The following is a 25488-nucleotide window of genomic DNA, read 5'->3' on the forward strand; positions in this document are numbered from 1 at the left end:
GTGTCAGCTCGATGCCCAACCTTCAACGAAGGCACGCCCATTCACGCATGTCTTTCAAAGGCCACTCGACTGTGAGAAGGACATGCAGACTCCACACAGGAGGCATTCCAGCCGAGAATCGAATGGAAGAACCTCTTGCTGTGAGGCGACAATGCTATCGCTGCACCACCGCGGCTACATAAGCACAGCTTTATAATAGCATAATAAAAATGTTAATTCAAAGAATTCGAGCAGTGTACAGACATAAGATCTTTGCTTTGTACTGTAAGAAAGTGGTTGTTGCAAAGTGATCTCCACAAGTCTGGCAAGTTAGTAACTTTAGTAGAATGCTTATTGGTTAATGACACATTGTTTAAAACTGAATTTTTATCTTGTCTAAAGCTGCAATAAGAAATGTGCCATCTGCTATGAAACAAAAAGTAGCAAGTAATGAGTTAACTTGTTTCATATGGGGAAGAGGTTATATAGTTAAATTCTGCTCTAGTGATACTGAAAAAAATACTAGTAATATCAGTATGAAAACTGGTATATGTGGTACCAATGAATATGTTTTAGTGTAATAAAACTGCATTTAGAATTACTGTGTCAGTGTTATGTAATTGTGCTTCAACCAAGCTAGTGAAGTATGTTGTATTTCTGGAAGGAAGAGAAGTCCAAGTTATGTGATAACTTGATATGCCCATGCATTGTAATAAGGATGGGGGAGAGCAAAACAGTGACACTCGTAGAGATCCAGAATCAGTACAGCAGAAAAGAGTTGAGAGAGACTGCACGTGACTGTGGTTACACAATAGAAGGATCCTGTTTGTCTTACCCAAAATTTGCTCCATTGATAGAGGAGTAAAACCTAATTTTGTAATAAGAGAATTCAGTGTCAGAACTGAAGGTAAACTCTGAAATAAAGATAAATGTATGCCAGAAGTCTGCACAGAGGCTTTACAAAAAGTGTTGGCACAGAAAGAGAGAAAACAAAAATAGAAGGGTAATTAAGTGAAGACCCACAGAGCGAAGAAACAGTAGTAAGTCTTAAGTGAGAAAGGTGGGAAAATGCAGTGTATTGAAACCATTTTTAGTGTAAAGTAGAACATTTAAGGGAAGGCAAACTTTAGGCAATATATCTGCAAATTAATGAAAAGGTGAAACTGAAAAAATTGGTCTGGGATACCCTTTGCAGTAGGAGAGCCTCATAGAAAAGGAAAATTAAGTGATGAGGGAAACTTCCCTAAAGAAAAAGAGGCACCAAGATACTTGTACAGACAGCAAAGGAATTAAAGCAGGAGGAGTCAAGAACTACCCGTTGTAGTGAAAGAAGTAAGAGACCCTGGAGTACCATTGTTCTGGAGAGAGGAGGCTGTGTCTTCCACATTAACGCATTCTAGTAAAGAAAATAGCCCTGAGTTGTTGGATTTGCATGTAAACCAAATATACTTTAAAAAAGCACAATGGGAAGATGATATTTCAAGTAGGGCAAGAGAACATGCGACCTGTGTTGTAGGTGGAATACAGAATAGAATGTTCCTATCACTTCTTACCGCTATGACTTCTTGTTTAGAATAATTTGATATAAAACAGAAGTTATTGGCCTACTTATTGTTTGCTGTAATCTGTTAAATAAACAACAGTTATGCACGGAGAGAGGTACTGATAAAAACTTTAATATAACAATAGCAGCAGAAGTAGAAGTTCACTTCAGTATGGCCAGGATGAGTGCTTTCGGCTTATGCCTTCATCAGATCCTGCTAAGCAAGAACACACACCCACTTTTAAGCAGTATAATACCCAATCAAATTATCGCCTCAAATTTCTACTCTTTAATACCAGTTTTAAAGGAACCATAGGTTCATAGGTAAGTACTAGGCTATCGGCCCTAGGGCCTATACAAGGCTAGCCAAAAAGGTACCCTGGCTTTCGCCACCCAAGAAAATTATTTTCCTGTGCCCCTGTCGTGCAGAGCCACAGAGGTGATCCCCAGGGTGAATTTCCTATTTCCCATCCAATCATCAAGATTTTTCTTGAAGAGTGCTAATGAGGAGCTTTGTTTGATATAGATAGGTAGCTTGTTCCAGAGTATGGAAAGTCTCTGGGACAGGAATCTATCCCTCCAGCATGTTCTGTTTATTGTGGAGACAAGGTTTAGGTCCCTAGAGTGTGTAGCTCGGAGGGATTGGGATTTCTTTAAGTGGAGCATGTCCAACAGCTCTGGGTTTGACATAGCTTTGTATGTTAGGCAGAGATCACCTCTGAGTAGGCGATATGCGACAGAGTAAAGCTGGAGTTTTTTGAGATGTTCTGCGTAGGGCATCTGTTTGAGGCTGGTAATCCTCTTTGTGAGGTATTTCTGCGACCTTTCCAGTTGTTGTAGATGTCTTGTGAGGTACATACCAAAAAGAGCGTTGTACTCTATAATGGGTCTAATGAGTGACGAGTAGAGAGGAACAATAACCTCTTTTTTTCCTGGATGAGAAACCTTTTGTGATGAGGTGTGCCACATAGGAGGATTTCCTGACTACTGTGGCAATGTGATTATCAAAGGAGCGACTGCTGTCCACCTGTGTCCCAAGGTCTCTTATCACACTTTCAGTGTTAAGTAGACTACCGCCTATGTGGTAGCTCATGGGTACAGAGTATTTACCAAAGGGGTAACCAGGGAAAAGCCAAAAGAAGAAGATGACAGTGCACTTTTTGGCATTGAGCTTGAAGCCATTGCTTTGACACCAGGCATCTGTCTCAGTGAGGCCCTTTTGTAGGATGTCCACATCTTTAGGAATTTCAGTTATGGCTCCTAGTTTGCAGTCATCTGTGAACTTCATTAGCCAAAGACCTTCTGTGTTAGCCTGTACTTCAGAAAAGTAGATACCAAACAAGGGAGGACCCCAGGACTGAACCATGTGGTACTCCACTTGTCACTGGTCTGAAGTCGGATTTGGAGTCTTCTACTTTCACAGTGTGGGTTCTGACAGTGAGCCAGTTGGCAACCCATCTTGTGACATAGGGATTTATACCTAGTTTAGTAAGTTTTATCTATAACTCTAGAGTGGGGACGGTGTCAAAAGCCTTGGCGAGATCTAGATAGGTTGTGTGAACCACCTTACCCTCGTCTACGGCTTTGGTGACTGCTTCAAAGAAGTCAATCAGGTTTAGGAGACATGATCTGCCTTTTACAAACTTGAACTGGGTGGGGTCCAGAGATTACCAATGTCTTTGTTTATACGTTCCATGATAATACGTTCCATGGCATTGCAAACCAGGCTCGTTAGGCTAATGGGGTGGTAGTTCCCAGGGTCCGTGGTGGCTCCCCTTTGTGGAGTGGGATAACAGTCGCTGTGTGCCATTCAGTGGGCACAAAGCCTGAGGTGAGGCTGTGATTGAACATGGTGCTTAAGTGGGGTGCCAGTTCATTCTGTAGTTCATGTAGAAGGCAGCCTGGGATGTTCTCAGGTCCCATGGATGCTGTGTTCTTGGCTTTGGAGAGTGTGTTTTTACCTGTGCAGCAATGATTACAGGAACTTTGCATTCTTCCAGTGTAGAGAGGGGCCCTTTAGGAGGTGAGGGGGGGGGGTAAAGTTAGCACTGAACCTATCTGCCAGGATGTTGGCAATATCAGTTGGTTCTGTATATTTAGTGCCATTGTGCTGTAACTCAGAGCAGATCTGAATGTTGCCATTGAGATTCTTGACACAGCTATAGAAGGCTTTGTGGTTGTCTTTAGAATCAGTGGTGATTTTGTTTTCATAACTAGCTTTGGAGGATTTTGTGAGGGATCTCTGCTTCTTACTGAGGCTGACCAGGGAGTTCTTCCAGTCATGGTATTTTACTCTTTTTTGCAACAGTTTCTTTCTTCTGTTGTAGAGTTTGTTTATGGCAGGGGACCACCAGATTGATTTCCTTTTGAGGATAGCATCTTGGTTCTGTTAGGGATAGTACGATCCATGCACTTGTGTAAGTGCTTATAAAGTGCATTTGTGTAGGATTCAGCAGTCGTACCTCTATTGTCCATCTGCATGGATGTTGTAAAGTTTGCCACTTCTGTCTTAAGAAGGGTGAAGTTGGCTTTGGAGAAATGTTTTATGGTGGTTTCCCTAATGGGGGGCTGGGGGCGGGATGTAGATGTCTAGGCTGATTAGCTTGTGGTCAGATCTGACCAATGAGGAATTGACCTCTGGTGTGGAACACTCGTCGCCCATGTTGGTAATGACCAGGTCTAGGATATTGCTGCCCCTGGTGGGGGTGTGAATAAGTTGAGCCAAGGCAATGGAATTTATGAATTCCATAAAACGTTGAGCAAAAGGGTTGGTACATGAGTAGTTTTCGTAGTTAATGGTGGGGTAGTTGAAATCGCCCATTATTAGACTGTTGGGTTATACCCTAATATTTTCCAGTGTATCAAGAAATGAGGAGTGGGAATCCTGGGGCATGGTGGGGGATCTGTAGTAAGTTACAATTTGGATTGCGGTCTTGCCCAGAGTTAGTTGCACTTGGATAATCTCGGATGCATTATGCTGAGCAACTAGCCTGGAGGTGTGGATATCCTTAATGAATATGGACACGCCTCCACCTTTAGTGTATTGGTCCAGGTTAGGTGGCTGAAAGGTGTGGTATGAATTATAGCCTGGTAATGCAGGGGTGCTCTCTGGAGCCTTGAACCAGGTCTCTGTCACTGCACAGATGTCGATGTTCTCCATTTTAAGGAGTGCCTCGGGTGAACGCATTTTGAGGTTTAGACTTCTAGCATTTGTCATTTGAACCTTACCTAAAATAGGTACTATAAGGGTGGTAAGAACCTTAGCCATTATCCGGAATCCCAAGGGCAACAGGTGCAGGCCATCTCTGGCAAAGCATCGTGGTCTGTCGATCATGTCATCCCAGGCAGACAAATACTGGATCCCCTTAGAATGGCGAATTGTTGAAGTCAGTCATCTTGTCCTTGTACTGTGGTATAATTCTTGGTGATGGCAGGATGCTACTCAGTGCTAGGGTCATACCTACCTGGGCTACAAGATCGGAGAGCTCCTCCATGTTTCTTTTCAAGTAGTCCAGGGAGGTACGTCTCAGGTCATTCACATCAACGTGGACAATGACAGAGTCATATTTGTACTTGTTGTGGAGTGACCTGAGTGTGTGCATTATGTAGCGGATACTGGCACCCGATAGGCAGCTGACAGTAACTTTCTCCTTGTTTAGCCTGGTGAGTGGAACATCAGTGTGCCTGACTATAGAGTCACCTATGACTAGAGTGTTGGCTACGTTGTTATGCCTTATGGGCTGTGGTTGAGTGGCACACTGAGTTTGTGGGCTATGTGTCATTTGGGTTGTGTTGGGGGGTGGAGATTTCATGCATTTCTGCTTTGGAGGACTCTGTTGCTTGAGCAGATGTTTATTGAGAACCTCCACAAATGTAGGTGTGTGTTTTGTATTGCTATGTGTGTGTTTTGGTGGTGTAGGTTTTGAGGGACTGTGTGATGAGTGTGGTGTGGTGCAAGTGCTTACCTTCTCCTCTTGACTGTCTAGTCCAGTCTTGGGTGAAGAGAGCTTTGCTTCCAGTTTGGCTATATAAGTGCATCTCTCACAGGATGTAGTGTTGGGTGGTAGGAGGCGAGGGTTGTCTGTGTACCCGAGGCAATTGCTGCATTTCTCCAAGATGCCCAGATTCATCAGGTAGACAGGAGAAAACACCGGGAGCTGACCCTTAGACATGCTTGGATATGTGCTTATTTATTAAGTACTAAAAACTGTTTTCCTTTAATCAAGTGAGGAAAGTTGAGTGTTGTAGTAATTTGTAGCTTATTTAGTGCTTACACCGAGTTCTGAACAATTGCTGAGCTCAAAGAAACAGATTTGAGTGCTAAAACTGAAAAACTGACTAGTTCTAAGGGAAAATTTGAAGAGCAGACTTTATGGCGCTGGGAATAGTTTAACCCTAGCTAAGCTAATTGAGTCCGGGGTTTCTATGTGCCTGTATGTCTGCTATCCATCGAGTTTCCAGTATTTCAATCTTACTAACTACATCACCTTCCCCTCTTGTTTACAAGTAGATTTTCTTGAGCTAGAAACAGAAATTTATGTAAATAATACGGGAGGTGATTTAGTTAATAAGATTGAAGTACTGGAAACTTGATGGATAGCAGACTTAACAGGACTTAACTGTTGTTTATTTAATGAATGTTTGCTTTTTCAGCAGTCTACAGCAAACTGATATATTTTCTATTCATTACTGTTTGCTATAAGAGGTGTCAGAAGTTTCAAGTGAGTTTCAACTTTTGTATGGCAGACTTCCCAGAGGGCTGCCTGACACTGATGGAAGAAGGGCCATTTGAGGTGATTGAAAGAATAAATGCAGTATACTACAAGGTTAGGCAACCAGGAAAGAGCAAAAAAAGAGCAAGCCATGGAAAGAAGAAGAAAGTCCTTTGGTTAGTTTGCAAGCTGAAAATTCATACAAGAGCGACCGGAGAATTTCTACCTGAAGTAAGGCTATTGGAGTGTTTGTCAAAAATACAAAAGCAGGAAGTAAGATAATCTATATTAAAAAGCAAATGAGTGATATTAGAATGCCTGAGAAAACTAAGCTAATAGAACATGATAAAAAGACCTACACCTGGAATGAAAGTTAGATTGAGACTCTATAGAGAACAAAAGTACGAGAAGTACTTAGTAAGATAAGAAGTTCATAAGATCCTCAACTAGGAGTGATGGAAGAGTCCCAAAGTGAATGGAGTAGCCCAATAGTGCTAGTTCCTTAACCTGATGTAAGCTTTAGATTCCTGTGATTACTTTAGGAAACTGAACAGCATTTCAAAGCTTGGTACCCATCGCATACCAAAAACTGATTAATCGATAGAGAACCTAGGAATGTCCAGATACTTGCCAACACTGGACTTGACAAAGGTGTATTGGCTGTACACTACTTTCCCCTTTGCTAAAGAAAAAATAGCCTTTGTAACTCCTGAAGGTCTTTTTCTGTACACAGTGCAGCTGTGTGACCTACATGAAGCTTCAGCCTCCTCTAAGAGGTTGACGGATAAAGTTCTGAAACCCCACTTGCAGTTCAGTGCTGCATACATGGATGATGTGGTCATCCATTCAGAGGACTGGGAGTTTGACTTACCCAAAGAATAGCCTATGTTAGTCTCTCTCTAGAACAAATGAGCTTGATTTGTGAATTATAAAAATAAAAAGGTAAGTTGGACATTAGTAACCAAGTATTTACACAGCCTTATAAAAAGTGGGGATGGCAAAACTATGAGAAAACAAGAAGGCGTAAAGAATTGGCCTGTACCATTCTGAGATGGCTGCAGTCCGAAGAACAGGATGATTAAAGCTTTCCCCGTGTGAAAGAGAAAAGAGCTGTAAAAAAAGAAAGAAAATTAACAGGATAAAATTCAGTTACTGGCTTGTTGCCATACTGCCTAGATGTCAGCAAAATAGAAATCTGGAGAAAGTAAGAGAAAATCAATTAGAACAGAAAGAGCTCTGTTGGGGAAGAGTTTTGCAGCTTTTCATCAAAAAGCAGTTCAGATTTAAGTTTAACAAAATGAGGGAACATCCTCAAGAAGTGTGCATAAAAATGTTTTTGTGACACTGGCTTTAATTTAGACAATCTTCTTGCTGTAGTTATAGTTCTTAACCAACCTGCTTAATTCTCCTGTATTAAAAGAACTAGTAAAACAATTTAAGCCGTTATTTAGTACTATGGATTACTGTAAAATGTAATTTAGCACTCTTCTCAAAACTACCAATTGTGAACATTAGTGTTATTGTGTATTTTGCATAATTATGCCTGAAGTCTCCTTCATTGTATGCATTATTACTGGAAGTTCATCACTGCATGCGATATGTTGTATTAATACTTCTTTCAAAAAGACTTCATAGGTTTATATTAGACTAATGGCCACAACAGTCTTTATAAGCCTAGCTGTGCAGTCCAACCCAGTTTTCTGCCAGAGTTCCTTGGATACCTACATAGTGGAGTATGTTACTTAGGAAGTAGGTAAGGGTTGCATGCGGGCATTTTATTTGGGGATTAATTTACCTACTGTCGACCTCTATCCATCACAGACATGGGCACCAGACCAGTGGTGAATTTGTGATTTCCCATCCATTGATCAAGGTTTCATTTGAGTAGGGTCAAGGATGAACTCTGCTTCATGTAGGTGGGGAGTTTATTCCATAGCACAGGGATCCTTTGAGACACATATCCTTCTCTCCAGCTTATTTTTATGTTGCAGGCAAAGTACAGGTCCTTGGATCTAGTGCTTCTGGTGCTGTTTGTTTTGCGAATGTGCAAGAGATCCATTAGAACTGGATTCAAGGATGCTCTATATGCCATACATAGATTGCTTCTCCGTAACCTGCAGGAGGCTGAGTACATAGTGAGGGCCTTAAGGTGATCTGTGTAGGGTGCATTATTCAAACCATAGATTTCCTGGTGAGGGCATTCCAACTGTTGCAAGTGCCTGGTTGGGTGCATGCTGAAGGAGGCAATTTACTCCATGATGGGCTTGATAAGTGCTGAGCGAAGTGGTACTGTAACTTCCCTGGACCTGCATGCCATACCCTTGATTACAAGTTGAGTGACATAGAATGATTTTCTTACTATCTTAGATATGTGTTGGTCAAAGGCCAAACTACTTTTTACATATGTTCCCAGATCCCTAACTATTGGGTCAACTCTTAGGGGTGTTCTGTCAATGGAATAATTAGCTTAGGTTGATGATTTCTCGAAGGGCACTATAATGCATTTCTTCGCTTTGTCTTTTAATCCTTGATTTTGACACCAGTCAATTTTTTGTGTCAGACCCTCTCTATTTGCAGTACTGAAACTTTGTTTTCAATTTCTTACATAAAGTTGACATCCAAGATGGCTGCACACTGATCACAAATTGATTTGAGCTCTGCAAGTGTGAAAACAGAAACAGTTAAAAAAGGGCCAGTGTTACTGTCTGTCTGGGCAAGCTTCAGTCATTGGTTATTAGGTATGCTGTCTGGATGCCAGTAAAGTAGAAATTTGGAGAACCTGAGATGAAAACAACCAAAAAAGGAGAAGGGAAAAGTTTGACTGACTGGGAAGAATCCTGCAGCTGTTCAGCAGATAGCTGTTCAAGTTTCAGCTTTGAGAAATGAGATGGCTTCCAGTAATTTAGAAGAAAAATAAATTCAGTCAGAGGTATTTATCAATAAGTAAAACACTGAAGGAATATATCAACCCAAATAACAAAAGGCTGGGAAAATAGAAGAAGCTCTGAGTAGCTATTTAGATGAGCTGATAAGCCTAAAGTGGAAATAAACGCTGACTGAGCGTTAGGTTTCCTAAGAAGAGCTGTTTCAAAAATAGAATTTGAAGACAGAGCACTCACAGAAAAGCTGCGATATTTTTGCTGTGTCAGAGAAACTGGAAGGAAGAGACTGCATGACAAATAAGCAAATGTTAACTGAGAGGGCGCATGCTCCAAACCTGACCACGAGAAAGCAGCAAAGACCTATTTTAATAAGATGCAATCATGCCAGCATAAGGAGTTGATCCTGACAAAGTTATGGTAGAAAGGAAAATATTAAAACTGGAGATATAAAAAATGAAGACAACAAAGTGTTTGTGGGAAATGGTTATTGACTGTATGTGCAGAAGAGAAGCAAATTTTGTCTGAGAGGCAGGCAGATGTGAAATTTAACCTTCTGTACCCAACTGTATTAGGAATGTTTTTTTTCGTGGAGGATCAAATACATCTTTGATGCAGAACAGACTAAGGAGAAAACAGAAACATTTATCTAACAGTGAGAAAGCAAGCAGAAGGAGACTCTGTTTCTCATTCTTCTGCTACATAGAGAGACATTTTCGGTAAAACATTTCCAGTTCTTAAAGAAAAATGCTCAAGAGAGACGGGAAAAAAATCAAGGAATTGTCTACAAAATTCTGGGGTACATTGGACTTGAAGCAGAGTCTGGTAATGGGAGATGGAGATGGTCAAGAAGAAGATCAGCAGCACTTGAATTAGTGAATAAATAGGAAAACTATAAAGCATCAATCATATTTGTGAAATGTGGTTTGCAGGAAAAAGTGGCTGAGAAAGACTGGAATTTTGTTGAATTTGTTAAACTTGTGGGTGGAATAAAAAGAATGTACCCCACTTTGTCATTAATTTTTAGAAGGACACAGAAGGGAAAACTGTAAGTAAAACAATTTTTGTTCTTAATATTTGTATAAAAAGTATCATGATGTAAATCACATGTTCCATTGTAAAATTTTGTATAGTGTGCAGTCAGGAGTATTTTAAATGTGTGGATAGTCTTTTCAGAGACTCCTGTATATGTAAAAGATATAAAAGTAAGCAGCTACTTTTTTCCTTATAAGAGATATAGGATTTACACTGTAACAAGATAAGGAAGGATAGACAGAAGCATGTTTGAATTGATATAATATGATTTTTGGCTTTTGGGGTTGGAGCTTGGGTGTAAAAGTGTTCTGAATTTATTATACATAGTATTAAAATAATAATTTCCCTTGTTTTTACAAGGCCAGATGTCTGGATTGATGTCCTTGGATTGAGCTATAGAAAGTGCTTAAAATAGACATGAAAATAAGACAAAATGATAAAATACATGAAAATGCTAAGTTTATTGAATTTGCAAAGTTGATAGCGTGTCTTTTTTTATATTAGAAATGTTCTCAGTGGCAGACATGAAGTCTGCAGCTGAATGCAGTTGGCCAGGAGAAGTTCATATATACATTTTGCGTGAAATATACAAAGATTCCTTCAAGCATCTGTAGAGTTTTCAGCTGTTTTTTCTCCTTGCTGGCTAAGTTTAGTTGGCAATAAACTGTCTGCAAGTACAAGCAGTTGATTATGAGAGTTCTGATCACTTTCTGATAATAAATGCAAAATGGAAAGGTACATTGGCAAGCACTTCAGTGAAACATAAATTGGGATAAGTGAATAGGTAATAGTAACCTCCCCAACAGCCATAATACTTTAAATGCATTTAAAAGGACAGTGCACAATTTAGTTTTATTTAAAGATAGGCAGTGCATGTTTTCATGGGGCAGAAAGTTAAGGTTCTGAAAGCATACAAGATATATTTTCACATATGGGAGGGGAATTGAGATAAGACAAGTACAGACATCAATCAGTGTAAATGGGAACACAGGCTGTAACATATGCTTTAGCATGAGTTACCTTAATTTTAGATTAGGTAATGCCTGTGTGTGCAGCTTTTAGTTTGGGGCAATTGCTCATATCTGAAGGGTTAAACTTAATTTGTTGATAATGTCCACAATTTTCTGTATTTGTTTTAAATTGATAGGGGATGGGGGTTTCTGAAAATTTTGTTTGATGGTTTTCATTTTAGCAAAAAGGCTTGAAAATGTGATATATGTTCAAATGGAGATAAGAAACTACTTTATAAAAAAAAACAGCCTGCCATACAGTGTGTGCATGTCAGCAAAGTTGGAAATACACATTCAAAAAAACTGTATAATAGGTAGGAGTTGTAGCTTTCTATCGTAATGGCTACTCTGCCCATATTATCTTGGAATGCAAATGGTTTTCCAGGTATATGAAAAAGGAAGAGTATGTTAAGAAATGCAGGTCTCGGGAGACACCTGTGGTTAGAGATGAGCATATGAATTTGACAAGGAAAGGATGTCAGTATTGATATTTAGCATAATATCAAGGGTAAAGTAAAAGGGGTGTAGTAATACTGTTTGCTACAGGGGCTCCTATAGTGATAGAAAAGGGAAAAAACAATAATGGTAGATTGTGGTAGTAAGGAGCTATTGACATGGTAGGAGGATTGTACTAGCTTGCATTTATATTCCAGAGCACTCTTACGAGCTCTGTCTTTCAATTCTATTTTTGAAACATCATTTTTTGAAATGCTTTATATTCGACCATCATTTACTTCATTTGTTCCTCTGATTTTTGCATTTTTATCAGTTCATTTGTAAAGCTATTAAAAGCTTCTATTTTTCCAGCATTTTCTGGTTGAGTTGATGTATTCTTTCAACGTTTCGTTTGTTTTAGTCACTTCTTGACTACACTTTTGATTTTTTTCATCTAACTTGCTGGTCTGTTGAACCAAAGCTGATGCTTGAACGTTGTTTCTAAACAGCTGCAGAATCCTTCTGATTGTTTTCTCTTGACCTTTTTTGGTTGATTTTATTTCAGATTCTCCATATTTCTTTGCTGGCATCCCCAAGTATGTATAAATATATTTTATGGCTAGTAAGATAGAAGATCACTGCATAAAGTTTGTCTGCAATTTTTTTACACCAATTGTGAGTTCGAACTGTATAACAATTACCCTTTTCTCAAAGATGCAGTAGTTTTGGGGGGTTATACTGGGAAGTAGAGGTAAGGTAATTTCTGTGTACAGGGATGTAACCCTCTTCTAAAAATGCTTTAAAAGTGTTGCAGGAACATTTGGTATTCATTATTTTAGTTTTAAGTTACAATTCACAAATTTCACTTGTGAGATTCTTTCAGGTATAGCCATCTTATGCCATACAGCACTCATACGTGCATGTCTGTGACAGAGAGTGTGGGAGACGAAAAGTGATACTTGATTATTAGTAATGCAAGGAGATACATTCAGTCAGTTGCATAACAGTCCATTGAAGACTAGTTTTGTGCACATGAACAAGTAAATGGGTAATTTTCTGAAGTCAATGCTTCTCTCTCAGAGGTCCAGTGATGTTCCAGTTTGTTATAATTAAATATGGCATTTGTGGTGTCTTTGACTCCACCCTCGCATAAAACGCTTAGAATCTTTTTTTTTTTTTTTGAGTCCCAGTTGTTGATTCAGTCATTAATTGTCCTTAGTGGAGTAGCCCATTATAAACAAACATATGGCAAAAGTCAAGCATGTAACCCAGATCTGAGAAAAATAAGAGAAATGGTCTTGATTTTACATTCTCTGCCATTTTAATGAAGAAGACGAAGAAGTGTGCGAGTCAAACAGTAGCTAAAGTCTTTTATACTACTTAAGTATTTTTGCTCATTTAACCCCTTTTGAGGTGGACTCAAAGTTATCAAGCCTGAAAAGTATGTTAATATTAGCATTAGCGGAGACTTGTGCACTAGTGTGCCTTTTAGATTTTGTAAGATTTAGAGACTGGCGAGCAGGGGTATCCTGTGTGATATGTCTGCTGTTTATCTTGTGCTGTCCAGACTGCTTGCTCATTTTCTGAAATTATATTTTTTCTTTAAGGATGAGGGGGCTTTATTGTAAATTTTGAAGGCTTTTTTGTCATTGAGGGAAGTACCTGCAAATTTTTGGATATAGCAAAGTCTGTTTAATTTATTTCTGCTTAACCGTTTTAGTCAGTGGTCAGCATTCCCATGTTGTGATGGAGTGGTGTGGAAAATTGTTGTCCTAGCCAATTCATCCTTTAAAATAAACAGATTATTTTTGTTCTTTCTTGGAGTCTGTGAAAGTACAGGTGTAAATTTCAGATATTTTAGTACTATTTCTGAATGACAGAAAGTTACTCCTCCTTGCTGGACCATGTATAAAAGCACTCTACAGATAGTTACTAGAGTCTAACATTATTATTTCTTAAGTAGTTTTACTTTTGATATCTTTTTGTGGCTCTTACCTGCATCTGAAATATCATCTTCACTGCATTTTGCTTTTTATTGTTGAATTATAATTATTTATTTTTTATTTAGTAATGCTAAATTGAGTGGTTATTTTGCTCAAATCTGTTTTCATGGCATTTCACACTCTTTGGTCTCACTCTTTGAATTATTAGGAATTAAAAGCTGGAGAGTTGCCTCAGCTTCTTTCCTCTGATGAACGTACTCTCGGAGACATATTCCTGGGTGTAGAATATATCTATGAAGATTGTCAGAAGTACAAAGAAGATTTTTACAATGTTCTTACGGTACGTTCTCACCTTTTTGCTTGAGTAACTAACTGATGTACTTGTACTTACCTGTAGACAGGCTTTGTTGTCTGATGTTTAAATGCATTTAATGTCCTACCTGCTGTCTGTTCCTCCATTCACCGTTATCCTTTCTTCACCCTGTTGAGTGCTTCCATGGATGATTCTTTTTTCACCACCCATTCCAGCAGTCCATTCCACTGGGCAACACCCCTCTCCATAAAGAAGTTCTTTCTTGTTCATTTATTGCTCCCTTCCTCTCCCCCATTTCTGCCAATCAACAGATCTTTTGCACTGCTGTACCTCTGGTGTGACTGTTATCCACAAAGCTGTCAGGGATGGAGTTTTAGCTTTAAACCTTACTATATCCCCTTGTGCTTCAACCACAGATCCTTGATGAAATGTGTACCTCGGAGGTAAGCAGATGTTACATTCCTCTTCCCGTTACTGGCTCATGTATGCACAGGTTGGTAGCAAACCTGGGTCATGAGAGTTGTGGTCAGAGCTCCACTATGTATGGCATAGAACCAGCCTGAAGAAGTACTTTCATAGATCAAAGAAGTTATTTGATCCCTATAGTCTGCACCTACTTACTTCCCATAATGCCTTGGTTCTGTGGTATCCACACAAATGTGTTGTCCAGCTAATGAGATACCATTTTAGTCATGTGTACTGCCTGTTGTATGGTGGAACCTTGCTGCTTAGCAGCAGGAGTTTTACTAGTGTACTGATTAGAAAGTGGACATGCAGTAATACCAGCATGTCACATTTGTGCCTTTGCACAGAGTTGCATAATGTTGGCCAGTGTTCTATCCCTGCTTTCTCCTTCAGCTCCTGTGAATGTTTCTTATCTAAGTATTGTGTAATTCTCCCCACACATCCCCTACCAGTAAACTTGACTAGTATTTTTACCTGGTCTTCCTTTACAAACACCTCATCTCCTTCCTTATTTAACTAATAGTACTTGCATAATACTTTAGCGTTCTTCAACAGTGGAGCAGTGGTATTTGTTAATGCACAATTTTTATTCTGCGTCTTATATTGCTTATGAGTGAAAGTCTGCCTTCATGTCTTGATTTTGTTAAAATAATTTCTTTTGTTCATGGGAAATGTCACTTGCAAAAGTCAGTATTGCTACTGATTGACAGTTCATGTCACCCACTCTTTAGCAAACACAACATGAATACATATTCCACAGGACAGTAAATAGAGCCCCGTCAGATTTTTATCATTTTCAGCAAAAGAGTGCAATTCATTGTTTTATTAATTTTTGTAACATTATAATATTACCAAAAAAAGAGTTTTCCCACTGTGTATGGCTTGTAAGACAAGTATGTCACTCATCCCAGAGGAAGATCGCCCACTTAAGTCATCCACAAGCAAGGTCTTGAAGGACAAAACCAAGCAGATGGAATACTGGGTGAAACACTACTTGCTGCTTTGTGCCTGTGAGACCATAGTTACTAAGAGAGCCCTGAATGCAATCAAGCTTATGTCAACTGTGACTGAGCTCAAGTGCTGAGCCCATGTTGGAGGAATTCAATGATGTGCTGAAAGCGCTTTCTTGTGGAAAAGCCCCCTGTAGTGTAGGAACCAGGATAGACTCCTTTGGTACTCCACTAGTCATTTCCTTGATTTCAGAGGTTGCCTGTGCTGATACAAGTCTTTATTCTACCATTCCATCATGCAGGAATGTCATTCCTCAGTCCTAGTCCTTCCCCCATCCTCTCCAGTTTTCCTATCACCTCCAGTGTGGGGCCAAGTCAGTGGCCTTGCTGAAGTTCAGGGAGACACCATCTACTGATACATCCCTGTCAAATGACCTGTAACCCACCCATTAAACTGGAGCAGTTTTGTTTTCTGGCCATTAATCCCTGTTGGTTCTCGTGTTACTAATTGTTGACCTCTGAAAATGCTACCTACCTGCATTTCGAGGTTATGTCAGTGACTTGCCCTGCCACAGTTGTTGAACTATATGCCTGTAGTTCCCCATATTTTTTTGTGCTTCTTGTTTGTACATGGGTATGTAATTAGAGTCTTTTAGTCCTTTGGCATTTCTGCACTTAGAGTCAGTGATGTGTTGAAGGTCTCCATAAGGTGGTCTGGCAACACACAGAGCAGATTGCTGAGGATTCTAGGAAGCAGCTCATTTCATCATTTTTGCTTTAATTTCCATTAGGGCAGCCAACTCCTTCTTAACCTCCTCCCCTTATGTTTAGGTGTCTATTCACTGTTCTCATTCTCACCTTACTTCCTTCCACAATAGCAGCTTCCCCTTGCTTTCCATTGAGAAGATTGAAAAAGAGTAATCAGTTGGTACCTTTGCTTTTTCCCAGTCTTCTGTGATCTTCTCCTCATATTTACCCAGCTTGGCCAATTCCATACCTCCCATCTTCTTTCTGTTATGTACCTAAAAGCCTTTGCTTCCCTCCTTAATCCCTTTCAGCTGGCTGCCTTTACTATCTTTGTTACCTTTTTTTGTTGTTGTTTGCTATTCATCTTGCACTGTTCTTTCTCTCTACTTTCCACCTTTTGTGAGCCTTGTCCTGTGATGTTGAAAAAAGCTATGTCAGCTCATATCATAGGTATTCTGTCTTTCAAGAGCATTGCACTACACCAAATGATATTTCTGAGTCCCCCCAACGCCATGTAAGTATAGTACATACACTATGAACTATCAAGATGATATTACACTGTGTTTTAAATTGTATCATGAGACCAGTAACATTTAAGTATTCATTTTTACTGCCCATTTATACATTGTGTATTTTAAAATGGTTACTTTGTGCTCTCCCTTACTGTTGACAGTGTTCCCACAGGCTACATGAAGTGTGCAGGTTTTGCATTACATAAGCATATTTAATCTGTTTTATTTGCTAAAAATATAGGTTGTTATAGCAGACCAGGGCATGTTGGACTACAATTTCCTACCTTTTTTCAAAGTTGGCAGTCTTTCTTTAATATATCCATCTATCCATTTTCTGCACTGCTTACCTTTGCGAGAATTGCAGTGAAACTGAAAAGGGTGGGTCAGTCTTCCATATCTCTAGCAGCAGTTACCATCCTATGAGATTCCAGAAAAGTTGAAAGATGGAACCTGTTCAACAGTTTCTGGTCATGCTGTGTGACTTCCACTCATTGGGATGTGCCTGACCAGGCTTCCAAACAATCTCAATCCTCCTGAAATGCCAAGCTTCTCAGTTAATTACGAAAAGTGAGGCCAGCTGCCTTGCAAAGAAGAGCTGTTTTTCACAAACAATAAGGATAACCTTATATTTTTCCCATACATTTTTAATTCTGAATTCTGTTACCCTTTTGATCTTAAAGCATTCTTTGGAGGGCTTTTCTTATCAACCACCATTTTTTGTTTGAGGAAGAAAAAAACAATCCTCATGTCTCCCTTAAGCCATCCATTTCTCTCTTCAGTTTGTCTCTTTTTCTCTTAAATCTGTTTTGTAAAATGGGGTAACTTTAAATTCCATTATGATACTTTAATGGTTTTGTTGTGGTAAGATATAGGACAAGCTTTATTCTTGAATTCATTATATTGTTATTAATAGGATGCTGTAACATCAGGAACTCTCCTTGATGAATCAATATTTTGGATTATATAAATAAACCAAGCCGGAATCCCCCTCGAAACAGCAGCTTTAATGGAGAACACACAAACAGCAAATGATAGTTCAGTGAAGACTTAGCGCTTTCACCCAATAAAGGGCATCATCAGAGTAATGCATACTTTTACACAAGCTCTACATATACTCAATTAAAATACTTATGCCCCCTAAAATAGCCAATAATCAAGAAATTACAATAATGAGAATTAAAATGTCACTGCCCCTCTTTAAAGGAGTACGCAATAAAATACTCTTGTGAAACAATCTACCTAACAGTGTACTGGTTAAAATAATAGTGAAGTAATCATATCACAGTCAACATTTAAAAACCAATTTGCAAGTTAGAAACTGTAAAGTGACATACTGTCATAAAATATATAAAAATGTCATCGTGTATTATTGTTATACATACTAGAATTTTTTTAAAAATGTCAAAAAATAAACCTTAATAGTAAACAAACCTAATACATACATAGCCCTAAGATGTTAATGACAAAAAATGAACTGTTACTAAGAAAGTTAAGTTAAATTAAATATGACCTGTATTTCAGTATGCTGAGTAGAGAGATATGCTCATTTATACCAGGTGGGTTCAGTGCATTTAGCCTCAATTGCCAGAGGCATTCTTTTACCTCTAATAAAATCTTGTGATCACCACCCCTGTCACTGTAGAGTACCCTGTCCACTACAAAAAACAAAAATTGTTTAAAATTATTACAAACCGTACTGTGTGTATATAGAGCATTAATAGTTCTTTTATTTTTTTATGTCCCTGTTGTGCTCTAAAATCCTTAGCCTTAATTTTCTAATGGTCTTTCCAACGTAAAATGTTGGACAGCTCATACACGTAGCTAAGTATATGACCATTTTTGTATTACAGTTGCAGTAGCCTGCACTTCTAATAGTTTTGGCATAGTTGTTAACTGCAACATATGGTCCATTGTTGATGTATTTACACACGCTACAAGAGCCACATTTGCTCATCATAGACCGTTTGTAAATATTATGATACTCATTGGACTCCATCATTTCTTTCAAACTCTTACCTCTGCTGTTGATAAAACAGGGGTTGTTGCCAACCACATTCATAATATCTTTAGTGAGCACAGAACACCACAAGTCACTAATGATATTTTTAACGTCCATACTGCAAGAATTGTTAGACAAAATCATTGTATGCTTGTGGTCATTTGAATTTGTAGTAGCTGTATTACTTTTGAATAAACCTGCTTTTAGAATAGGTCTGTAACATGTCAATCTTTTCTCTGTCACTTCATATCTAATGTTGTTAACAATATCAATAGGATAACCTCTTTCAGACAACATGCTCGATAAATTGTTAATTTCTAACTTGAACATGTTATATATTTTTTCATCACAGTTTAAGCACAAAATTTCACTCTATGTGCGTTTTTTAGATGGCATTTTGATATTCTGGAAAGGGAGTGACAATGAAATTTACAATTTCATCAATGTTTTAAACTCAAGTACTTCTTTTTTGAAATTTACATTTAACATTCACGACGACAAGTGCGAGTTTTTGGATATTATGCTTATTAAAGACAAAGAAAATGACAGTCTGTCATCTACTATATTTCGTAAAAAAACTTTTTCCAATTCTCTTCTCCATTTTCAAAGTTGCCACCCCCTTTACCAGAAGAAAAACATTATAAAAGGTCAAATGGTGAGACTGTCTAGGTTAATCAGTGATGACAACATGTTCTTGCTACAGTCAGTCTGTTTACCATACATTGAACCCTGCACCTGTTACTGCAAATGCAGTACTGTCATTTGTTAAAATACTGGCACTTCATTAACAAATGTTGGTATTTTAATAAACTGTGATATTGCAGTCCATACCTCTCATTTGTGCTGAATTTTGCAGAGATGTTTGCCTGACATTTCGATTCTGTTCCTCATAAAATATTGTTGAGGTTTGAAGTCAGTAAATAATGACATTGCACGCTAATAAAATAAAACTGTTATTCTGTCAACTTTCTAAGTGTAGAGGAGCAATATATAAGATCTGTCCCTGATTTTGGGTCTTTGCCATCCATTATTTTTGGCTCTGTCCAGAATCCTTCCACTAAGTGTTTGAGAGGTATGCTGAATTCCTTCATTATTGTTACCTACCAGTCGTAACCCCTGGCAGTTTCAGGAGAAAAGAAAGGAAAAATATTTATTTTATTAAATAACAAAAAAACTATAGTTTTGGCTAACAGTCTGCTAAGTAATATTTTAAATATATATGCCTGATTTTGGACACGTTTCCTCATCATTTGCCTTTGTCCAAAATTCTTGAGTAAAGAAGTCAAGTATGGTTGTGGCTTTAGGGCCCCGAGACAGAAGCGTAGCAAGAGTAGGATGAAGGGAGCAGTTGTCCTGGTCTCAGGATGTTAGCCAGCAAGATCTATAGATGATAAGCTAAAAGGTAGTGCATGCAGTACAGCATTCAGTTCTGTACTGGCATTTCTGACTGCTTATAGAGAAATTAATTCTGATACTACTTGCCTTTCAGTGTGCAACATAAGTTGTTAAAAGTAGAAGATATGTTTTTCTTTTTTTTTCCCCTCTTTAACAAAGAGTTGAGGGACACCAGATCATGGAGCAGTACAAACTGGGCCCTGCATTTCTTAAGGCTGCCACTATTGAAGAAGCAGAATATGTGGTGGGGAAGACAGACAACCTAAAAAAATCTCAACCAAAAAGAGGGGGTGCATGTCTCCTATACAAGAAAAGGTTGATCTACTGTATGAAGTCATGAGGATGAATGGCACATTATGAAAGTACATAAAATCTAATGCAAAAAGGCTGAAGGAAGCAGAAGATGCTATCTCCCACCACGCAGATGAATTAGCAGTTGTCCAGGAAACAGAAATAAATTTAAAGGAAATAATTGTCAATCTAGAAACCCAGCAAGAGGAAATGGCAGAAAAACTTGCAGAATTAGAAGGTTAGAGCAAATGGAGAAAATCTTTGCTTCACAAGCATACCAGAAAAAGTGGAGAGCTTGACGTGCATAGATTTTAACAGGAAGCAAATTGTGTCTCAGACAGATATTCCAGAAGGAGAGCAACTTATTGATATAGCTCACATGCCATTTGTACCATGAAAATCTGCCACAAAGATTCCTCAACTAATCCTAATTAAATTTCAGCTCCTTTTGTTAAAGGAGAAGATATTGTGTAGTCTGTGGAAGAAAGAGAAAAAAACTCATGATGGGTTAATAATAAGGTCTTCGTGGATAACAAATAGTCATCTGTTGCACAACTGAAGTGGAATAAGTTTATTCCAGTGATGAGAATTTGTAGGGAAAAAAATCATTAAAATGTTAAATAGTCTGTACTACAAACATGATTTTTTTTTCTGAAAGACAAGACATTCCTGGATGTAGAGCAGGTGTTGTGCAAGGTGTAAGTGTAACCAAAAGGGTGATTTCTAAGAGGGATCAAATCTGCGAACAAGAAGAAAAAAATATCTTTCTAACCAGCAGAAATTTGATGTAGACAATGCCTGTGAAGCCATTATCAGTGTTCAAATGAAAAATGGACTAAAAACAGAAGTGTGTCCAGAAGTTCACAAGAAGAATGAGAACATCTATGATAGCAAACCTATTGTCCACACCAAGCAAAAGTGATCAGGCAGAGAGAGAGCTGTGAAGCATCAATCTCTCAAGTCCCAAATGGAATTATAAGACACTATGGACAATAGTGCATTCTAAAAAAGGAGTTTTCAAACCCAAAAGTTGTGTAGTGTCTGTCAAAAAGGTGGTGGGAGGGGGGGGAGAAAAGCTTACTTTTTATGTACTAGGATTTGTCTACTCTCACTACAGAAATAATGGGAGAGAAAAAAAGGAAATGTGTTTTAAATAGGTCTTAAAGTAAGTCTGTTGGGCTGTTTTGAACTAATGACTGAGTTTGTTTTAAGTATTTTGATGTCTGCAGCTTTGTGGTGATCTGGAGGCACATTTCTTTAGCTGGATAGCAAATAGATTGCAAATAATTTACCCTCAAAAAGTGTTCTAGCAGTTGGATACTAAAATAAGAAAAATACTTCATGCTTCTGAAATGATGTAAAAAAATAAAAATCCATGTATTTATCACTCTGAAAGACATGAGCCTCCTCAAAATTGACTACATGTATAAGTCTGCAATCATGGGACTGTACATATACGTATATACTTACTGACCTCATCGGATCCAAAATTAGTGAAGTTTTAAAACACAAGGAGAAGTCCAAGATAATGTGTTGCTTAGTTTAGCAGAAGCATTTCAGAATACAACAGGAACGGAAATCTAGAAGTAGACAAAAATCAGACAGCAACTAAATATGCCAAAAAGCAAAATAAAGAATGAATATAAGAAAAAGGATCACACAAGATGGAAAAATATTGGAAAGTCCACAAATAAAGTGATGGGTATAAAAATCTTCTGGAACAACCTCATGTTAACCAAGGTTTGACACAGTAATGGTTAAAGAGAGCTACATTGAAACCAAAAGATGAAAGGTTAATAATGGTGGCCCAGAATAGTGGATTGCATACACATTGGCTTGCAAAGTCCATTGAAAATATGGGAGAAATGGACAAATGCAAGTTCTGTAAAACAGAACTGGAAACCATCGCACATCTTGATGCTGGTTGGGATATGCTTTCCGCATAGAAGCCTGTATAGTCAAAGGCACAGTGATGTGGCAAGACATTTGCATTGGGAATTGTGCAAACATTGTAATACAAAAGTTGCTGAAAAGCATTGGAAATGTGGACCATGAAGCAATATAAAGAGTGTTGAAGTTTATATTACCATTACCAACAGTTCAAAAAATAGAAGCAAAAAACCCCAGATATAGTAGTCCATGAATAAAGATAAAAGTAGTGTCGACCACTGAAATTGTTACACCCTGTGATTACAGTGCCTTAAGTAGAGAGAGAGAGGGACACAAGAGTCATAAAATACCTGGATTTGCAGGCATAAATGAGACTAATGTAGTAGAATGATACCCAGAAAGTCCCATTAGTAGCAGGAGCATCAGGACTAATAATTTACAATTGCGCTTAAATATGATACCAGTGCACAGACCCTCTATGAATTATAGCAGGAGGTAATTTTGGGTACATTGCAAGTGCTCAGAAGAGCACTCTTGGCTAGCATCAAAGTCTGAAACAATACTAATTTCATGAACTCTAATCGTACTCTGACGTAGGAATGGAGTATTTTCCCATCCTGACATTAGAACCCAAAACACTTGGAGAAATTATACCCAAATAACCAGTGGGAAGGCAGATTTAAGAGTGAGAGCAAGTATAAACAAAAAAAAGCGACATTGTACTTGATCAGGAGGAGAGATCCCCCAATAAAGTTTTAATGGCTGTCAGACATGCTTGGGGAATCTCCAGTTTTGCATGTCTAGATATATATCTGGAGTCAAGGAAGCCAAGATAGGCTCCTTAATGGAAGATTTAAAAGTACAGGTGACCAGAAAATAGCAAGTCTTGGACAGCTGTCTCTAGTTAAACAAGAATCGGGGAAAATTCATAATAAACTCAGGACAAAGTCAGGAGTCTTTTGATAGTGTCAAGGAAAGGTAGGCTATTTCAAGGCATTAGCATAAAGTTGGATACGGTTTACTATTATTTTTTTTTTGTGTATGCCAGGCTATTTACAACTTTTTTGTTAAGCAATAAAGGATTAAGTAATGGGAGGTAGGTAAAAATGAAAGTTTTTTTTTTTTTTTTACTGTCTATGTACAAATCCATTGGCTGGAAACCCCTGCTCCATTTATAGATGAGGAAGGATGAATGGAAAATGTCTGTATAGAATGTGTATGTAGTTATTAATATGTTACAGATGTTTGACTTTTTGTTATTTCTAGGTTGCAAGGGCAAGCAAGGAAAATAATGTTATGATGCAGAATTATTTAGCAGCAGAATAGACACCACAAAACTACAGTGTGGTAAAAGTTAATACAAAGTGCAAAATGGAGGGTACGATTGACAATGTGAAATAAACTGAAGGCATGAACTTAAATAAGCTTATATGGACAGATTTCGAATCATAGTATGGAATGTAAATGGACTGACAGGACAGAGTAAAATGAAAAAAAATAATAGTGGTTTATCTATAGAAGAGTGTTAATCATAAGATGTTATAAGAAACACATTTGAATGAGGTTGAACACAATAGTTTAATAAAAAGATGAGATGATAAGACACAGTGCAGAGATGAGCAGTGAAAGAGAAAGAGGGGTTGTGATATTTATTAAAAAAAGGATACAAGTCCCAATTTGAGGACAGAGAAATGGATAAACAGGAGAGGCATGAACTACTTGAGGACAACTGGTAAGGTAGAAGATGTTAATGTGTATGTGTTCCCTAAAACAAAGGAGAAAGAGTTGAAAGAAATCCTGGGAAATATCATAAGACAACATCAAGGAAACATTACTTGTAGGTGGAGATTGGAGTGTATTGAACAGTACCTTATCCTGGAGCAGTGTACAGCTCAGTTGTTTAACATGAAGAGATTAACATAAACATAAGCAATGATGCAACTTCTGCTTCAATCATCTGTCTGTACATATGTTGTGACATGGAGACACTATTCATAAAATAAGTGCAGTTTTACTTCATGATATGCATTTCCCAAGATGGACATAACTGCACATTTTCCATATTTCAGGTTTTAAATGTCTCACAGTAACTTGCAGCTACAGCTAGTCTTTCCATTTATCCAGCAAAGTGAACTACCTCATCTCAGGGTTCTGCCTCAGTTGTCCTGTTTCCTTGCTCATGCAAATCTCCAGGCTTCTTTCAAACAATGCACATATGCAGAGCCTTTTCTTATATTATGTATGTAATATATATTGTGTGTTTGTGTGTGCCTTAATGGTTGCTTCTGTCCAGTGTTATAACATATGAGAATGTTGTTTTGGTTATTTTTTCACTTTACTGTGATTTAAGAGAAGATACTTTAGTTTTATTTCTAATCAAAGGCAGTGGAGAGTCCTAAGACATTTGTCACTGTTTTCATATATAGCCAGTGATTGATAGGGTGCAGTGGAGGTCTTTTTTGAGTAGGGACCTTTGTTGTGATAACACAAAGGAGACTGTAAGGTGCTTTAGTTTACTGAACAGAGAGGAAATGACAGCAATTACAGTTTAAACACTTATATGAATGTGGAAAGTAATAGTGTCACCATCTGTGTTATGGATAAGCATTTAGCAGTTTGCACTGTGGTGCAGTGATGTCTGGAATCGGAAAGTGTGATAAAGTGGCATAATTTATTTATGGTAGTTTGAGGAGGGAAAATGTTTTGCGCCGCAGATGGTGTTAATTTGTTTGAAGAAGAATATTTTTGCTTATTCTAATGGTGGTAAAAGGGTGTGCATGTTCTTGATTTGATGAGAGTTGGGTTTTTTTTTAAGTTGTGGCAGTTCTGCTTTCCAGTTTGGTTAAACTAGTCATTTTGTAGGTGGAGTTAAGTTTGTTTTGTTAGGACACTGTGACTGGTGAAGCATAATGTCTAATATAGCCAGAATTCAAAATGTTTGTGTCAGAAGACAAACTTGGCACTAATACATAATGGGTCAGCGAGAAATAGACTGGAGAAGTCATAGTAAGGTATTAAGGTGAAGATGAAGTACCACTGTAAACAGTAAAATATCATCAGAATATGGAGTCAGATATAATTTATTTTAGTTCTTTACGTAGGATATTAATAAGTAATGCAAGAACTAAATGTAACACAGAGCCTTGTGACATCATGGTAATATCCTGTTCAACCAAACCATCTTCATGACAAAGTGTACTTTGACCATATGGTTGGACAGATATTGTGAGAAACACATGCATAGTTTTTCACAAAAGTCTAATCTTGATATTTTTCTTAGCAAAAAGGGAGTGGTTAATAGATCAAATACAGTTCTAATATCTGTGAAAAGTGATGCAGTTTAAAGGCCTTTGCCTGCGTTTGATGGTATAGTTTCAGTAGAATTGTAAA

General features: G+C 38.1%; 1 protein-coding gene across 2 annotated transcripts in view; it reads left to right on the forward strand.

The window, feature by feature from the left end:
• Positions 1 to 25488, forward strand: part of YBEY (ybeY metalloendoribonuclease) — a 260748-nt gene that overhangs the window by 105419 nt on the left and 129841 nt on the right. For both annotated transcript variants that reach the window (XM_044060556.1, XM_044060557.1), the window contains exon 3: positions 13745 to 13876. In XM_044060556.1, the coding sequence (XP_043916491.1) occupies positions 13745 to 13876 (132 nt within the window). The remainder of the gene's footprint in view (positions 1 to 13744; positions 13877 to 25488) is intronic.

The sequence above is a fragment of the Protopterus annectens genome, chromosome 2.part0, assembly GCF_019279795.1.
Source record: "Protopterus annectens isolate FY-2018-M chromosome 2.part0, PAN1.0, whole genome shotgun sequence".
NCBI lineage: Eukaryota > Metazoa > Chordata > Ceratodontiformes > Protopteridae > Protopterus > Protopterus annectens.